At 51.2% G+C, this 5,592-nt stretch overlaps 1 protein-coding gene across 3 annotated transcripts in view; it reads right to left on the bottom strand.

Annotated features, from left to right (window-relative positions):
* Positions 1 to 4,978, bottom strand: part of STX5 (syntaxin 5) — a 33,870-nt gene extending 28,892 nt beyond the window's left edge. Inside the window, exons 1-4 of one of the 3 annotated variants that reach the window (XM_008053593.1) lie at positions 4,674 to 4,978; positions 3,308 to 3,378; positions 3,095 to 3,150; positions 2,906 to 2,976 (exon numbers count right to left, since the gene is read on the bottom strand). In XM_008053593.1, coding sequence (XP_008051784.1) covers positions 2,906 to 2,976; positions 3,095 to 3,150; positions 3,308 to 3,378; positions 4,674 to 4,898 — 423 coding nt within the window. In that variant the 5' untranslated portion in view covers positions 4,899 to 4,978. The remainder of the gene's footprint in view (positions 1 to 2,905; positions 2,977 to 3,094; positions 3,151 to 3,307; positions 3,379 to 4,673) is intronic. The other 2 variants (XM_008053594.2, XM_021710224.1) reach the window with 2 other exon arrangements.
* Between the last annotated feature and the right edge of the window lie 614 nt (positions 4,979 to 5,592).

The following is a 5,592-nucleotide window of genomic DNA, read 5'->3' as shown; positions in this document are numbered from 1 at the left end:
AAAAAAAAAAAAAAAAAAAAAAAAAAGATGCCTGCACACATATGTTTGTTGCAGCTCTATTCACAATAGCAAAAACATAGAACCACCATGTTGCCCACTGAAGCTGGACTGGATTTAAAAAATGTGGTATATATACACAATGGAATATTATGCAGCCATAAAGAAGGACAAACATATGGACTTCATAGCAACTTGGATGGATTTAGAGTCTACCATACCCAGTGATCTATCACAAAAACAAAGAACAGAGTACCCTATGTTTTCACTCATAAGCGGACCTTGGCCAGGCTCGGTGGCTCAGCCTGTAATCTCAGCACTTTGGGAGGCCGAGGCGGGTGGATTGCCTGAGCCTGTGGGTTCGAGGCCAGCCAGGCAACTTGACAAGACCTTGTCTCTACAATAAATCAAAAATTAGCTGAGCGTGGTAGCACGCGCCTGTTGTTCCAGCTACTTAGAAGGCTGAGGTGGAAGGATTGCCAGTGCCCAGCAGGTTGATGCTAGGGTGGCCGGGAGTGTGCCACAGCTCTCCAGCCTCGGTGATGCAGTAAGACTCCAACTTAAAAAAAAAAAAAAAAAGCGGACCTTGAACAATTATTATAATACTATAAGAAAGGGATGGGCAAACTGGGAATCCCTAGTAGGAAACTGTCAGGGGAAGGGTGGGGTGGGATTGGCAGTTGAGGGAAACCGCTAAAACCTCATCAACAAGAGTACCTGTATAATCAACGATTGTATACCTAACCCTGAATTGTACTCCACATCTTTATAATAAAAAAAAATAAAAATAGGCCAGGCTTGGTGGCTCAGTCTGTAATCCCAGTACTTTGGGAGGCCAAGGCAAGTGGATTGCCTGAACCTACGGGACCGAGACCCGCCCGGGCAACTTAGCAAGACCTCGTCTCTACAATAAGTCAAAAATTATCCGGGCATAGTAGCGCACACCTGTAGTTCCAGTTACTTGGAAGGCTACGGAGGAAGGATTGCTGGAGCCCAGCAGGTCAAGCCTGCAGTGGCTGGGAGCGTGTCACTGCACTCCAGTCTGGGTGACAGCAAGACTCCTACTCAAAAAATAAACAATAAATAAAAATAAAAATAACACCTGAGCCCGCGGGTTCGTGACACGCCCGGGCAACTTGGTGAGACCTCATCTCTACGACAGATCAAAAAATTAGCCGGGCGTGGTAGCGCACGCCTGTAATTCCAGCTACTTGAAAGGCTTAGGCGGAAGGATTGCCAGAGCCCCAGCAGGTCGAGGCTGCAATGGCCGGGAGCAGCCACTGCACTCCAGTCTAGGTGACAGAGTGAGACTCCAACTCAAAAAAATTAAAATAGCTGGGCTCGGTGGCTCAGCCTGTAATCCCGCACCTTGGGAGGCTGAGGTGAGCGGATTGCCTGAGCCCGTGGGTTCGAGACCTGCCTGGGCAACTTGGCGAGACCTCATCTCTACAATAAATCAAGAAATTAGCCAGGCATGGTAGCGTATACCTGTAGTTCCGGCTACCTGGAAGGCTGAAGCAGAAGGATCGCCAGAGCCCAACAGGTTGAGGCTGCGTTGGCTGGGAGCGGCCACTGCACTCCAGTCTGGGTGACAGAGTGAGACTCCAATTCAAAAAAATTAAAAAATAAAAATAAAAAATAAATAAAGCCGGGCTCGGTGGCTCAGCCTGTAATCCCACGCCTTTGGGAGGCTGAGGTGAGTGGATTGCCTGAGCCTGCGGGTTCGAGGCCCGCCTGGGCAGCGAGACCTCATCTCTACAATAAATCAAAAATCAGCCGGCTGTGGTAGCGTGCGCCTGTAATTCTGGCTACTCGGAAGGCTGAGGTGGAAGGATCGCCAGAGCCCAGTAGGTCGAGGCTGCGGTGGCCAGGAGTGGCCACTGCACTCCAGTCTGGGCGACGGAGTGAAACTCCAACTCAAAAAAAAAAAAACTAAATAAAAATAAATAAATAAATAAATAAAATAAAAATAACATAAAAAATAAAATAAAATAAAAATTACAAAAAAATACAATAAAATAGGCCGGGCTCGGTGGCTCAGTCTATAATCCCAGCACTTCGGGAGGCTGAGGCTGGTGGATGGCCTGAGTCCATGGGTTCGAGATCAGCTTGGGTAACTTGGCAGGCCTCCTCCCTATAATAAATTTTTAAAAAATGAGCTGGACATGGTACTGTGCGCCTGTAGTTCTGAATATTTAGAAGGCTGAGGCAGAAAGATCGCCATAGCCCAGCAGACTGACGCTGTGGTAGATGTGAGTGTGCCACTACACTCCAGCCTGGGCGATAGAGTGAGACTCCAACTCAAAAATAAAATAAAAAAAAATAAAGTAAGTATGAGTTTATAGAGCTAGATAGCACGTCTAGACCAGAGATCCGCCTCTCCCAAGTTGCAGAGTAGTACTGATAAGTGGGCTGTTAGGGATCAGGCAACAGAGCAGGAGGTGAGTGGTGGGTGAGTGGAACCCGCTTCCTATCACATCAACCATGACATCAGATTCTCATAGGAGCACGAACCCTATTGTGATCTGCACATGTGAGGGATCTTCTAGGTTCTGTCCTCCTTTTGAGAATCTATTGTCTGATGTTCCCTACCTCCCAACTCCCATACCGACCCCCTCCGGGCGTCCTTGAAAGATTATCTTCCACAAAACTGGTCCCTGATGCCAAAAAGGTGAGGATCACTGTTCTAGACGAGAAGCCCTGGAAGGCAAAATCTTACCTCATGTTTGTGTTACCAGTGCCCAGCTGGGTGCTTTGCACACGGCAGATGATCAGTAAGTGCTTACTGATTCAAAGCAGAACAGGATTTGGGGCTGGCTCTGAAAGCTGGCTCTGGGCCTTCAGGCAATGAAAATGATAGAAGCGATCTGACCAGAAGGGTGGGCTCTCCTTACAGCTAGTAGCTCACCTGTTTGATAATATACGTTAGCTCCTCAATTTCCACTGCTTTATCATCAAAGAGGGACTTGCGCTTTGCCACTACAGAGACAAATGAAAAGCCACGACAGGTGAGGTTCAAAGACAAGATTCAGGGAGTGCAGCTCCACAACCCTGTTTGGCTTACTGCCCCAGCTCTGAAAGACCCGAGAACACTCACAGATCGTCAGCTTCTCCAGCTTGGCAAATGTGTTGCTGAGGTCTTTCCCAATGCGCCTGCAAATGTTCATTAGAGAGAACAGCGTGGGGAAGGGCAGGAGAGGGTCTTTTCCCACATTAGCTCCAGCACGACCCATCCCGGCGCTCATAGACCGAAGGCAAGCCTACTCCTCAGAAAACATAGTACCCCACCAGAAAGCCTCTCTGAACTCACTTAGCCATGAGGGTGAATTCGCTGCGCTGTCGGACAGCACGCAGAGCCGGCTTATTTGTCTGGATCCCATTCTGAAAAGGAATGTTAGGAGGTGACAACTTTGGTTCCCCTCTCCCCATTTCCAGCTTTCACTCTTCCTCAGCTGTCTACTGAACTCTCTCTAATATTGGCAGTGTCTACCATCAGATGATCCACATTTTTCAGTGGTACTAGTTTAGAGTCCAGGTTTGAAGACAGGTAGACCTGAGTTCAAATCTTGACTCCACCACTTACAAGCTGGGGACTTGGGGACAAGAAACTTCAACATTCTGAATCTATATCTCCCTTTTTTTTTTTTTTGAGTCAGAGGCTGTCACCCAGGCTGGAGCGCAACGGCATGCTCGCAGCCACCGCAGGCTTGACCTGCTGGGCTCAGGTGATCCTTCTGCCCTCAGCCTTCTGAGTAGCTGAAACCACAGGCACGTGCCACCAGGCTCAGCTAATTTTTGATTTATTCTAGAAACGAGGTCTAGCCAAGTCGCCCAGGCTGGTCTCCAACCCCTGAGCTCAGGCAAGCCTCTCGCCTCCAGCTCCCAGAGTACTAGGATCACAGACGTGAGCCACCATGTCCGGCCTCCATCTCCTTTTCTGTAAAGACGATCCACTCAGCTTCTATGGTGCTGTGTAATAAGTACATAAGGGCTGTATAGTTTAGCTAACTACCTGGTACCTAAATAAACGGTAGCTGGTATTGTCCTTCTACTCCCCGAACCAAGGGATTAGGGATAGCTGCAATGCTCTTGGAGACCATAGAGAAGAGCAGTTGCTAACAAGACACAACAGGAGAAACAATAAAACATACAGTTACTCAGGTCCCACTTGGATTCAGAAAGTCTGGAATGTAACGGGAGAATCTAACTTGTAAAAAAGCACTCAAAGGTGACTTTGATAGAAATTACCCATCTAGAAAATCCCCTTCATTGTACAATTGGGATCCAAACTAGATGAACTAACGTAGCCACGGCCACACAGCAACCTTAATGATAAGACCTAGACTCCAACTAGAGTTCCGAGTGCGTGTCTCTCACCTAAAGGCTCTTTCTAGAATGTGTTCCCTATTCAAACCAAACACGTCGCGGCCACCTCTGGCTATGAGGTGTTCCTTCTAGAACTGCAATCCTACCCTCCAGGGAGTCCTCAGAGAAAGCCAACGTTCCCGCCTCTGTTGAGCTTGCCGATCTCTCTACTACTTTAGCGCAAACCCCACAAGCCCCATCCAAACCCACCAGTTCCATTAGGCTCCCCCGAGAATCCCTTCAGTTAAGAGCGCCAGAACACGGACTTCCCGGATTTCGCAAATATTGGGAGGCTCACCCCTCGTCCTCACCTGACGGCTCTGCAGCGACTTGCAGGCAGACAGGAACTCCTGGGTCCGATCCCGGCAGGACATGGTGTCGGGAGGGGGAGGGACCGGGGCCACTGAGGGGGGCAGAGGAGCGATGTCGCTGCTGTCACCGCCAGCAGTTGCAGGGGACAGGACCTGTGTCTTCGAGAGACCCAGGTAGACGCCCTGATCCGTGTTCTTAGACCCGTAGCGTTTCCGCGGGATCATTGAGACGCATAACCTCGGACTGCGGTGGAGGGGAGAGTGTCATTCCCCGGGTCGCTTGCCGCCTCCCCGCAAACTCCCCCACTACCAGCAAATCCTCGGGCACTTCTGCACCCTTGGCAACGGGAGGTCCCGGGACCCGCCTGCAGCGGGAAGGGTCCCGGCTGCCCCCCGCGGCCCGAGTCGAGCCCTTCTCAGACTCTTCTTCCAACTTGGCTCTGGCGGACCAAGCGCGGGTCTGGGGCCCCGAAGCACAGACGGGGTCCCGTGGCCCTAAGACTCCGACCAAGCCTGTGCCACTGATCCGGGCCCCGACCAGGCCCTCGGTTATGCATGCGTGGCTCCCCTCGACCTCTCCAGCAGAACGGCGACGGATCTCCAGAGAGGGACACACTTCGGTGGGCGGACGGGGGAGGGGGCCCTCTAGGTGTTTATGAGAAACAGGAAGTCCCACCCTCCCGCCCGAGTTCCGCCTTCGGGAAGACCTCAAGCACTGATTAGCTAGTGCCAACGTTTCTCTCAACAGGAACCTTCCCGATTGGTCGGCGAGGTATTCGCTCAGCGGGGGCCGGGCCGGCCGGACTCGTCCTCTTGCCCCGGGTTCCCTTCCCCCCGCGCGTCTCGCCCCTGTAAAGCCGCTGCCCTGGAGCTGACACGGCACTCGGGACCCCTCTCGGCGCGAATCTTACCCACCTCC

The sequence above is a fragment of the Carlito syrichta genome, unplaced genomic scaffold (assembly GCF_000164805.1).
Source record: "Carlito syrichta isolate Samal-C Ts95f unplaced genomic scaffold, Tarsius_syrichta-2.0.1 Scaffold288315, whole genome shotgun sequence".
NCBI classification, from domain to species: Eukaryota; Metazoa; Chordata; class Mammalia; order Primates; family Tarsiidae; genus Carlito; species Carlito syrichta.
This window is presented reverse-complemented; position numbering and strand designations above follow the sequence as displayed.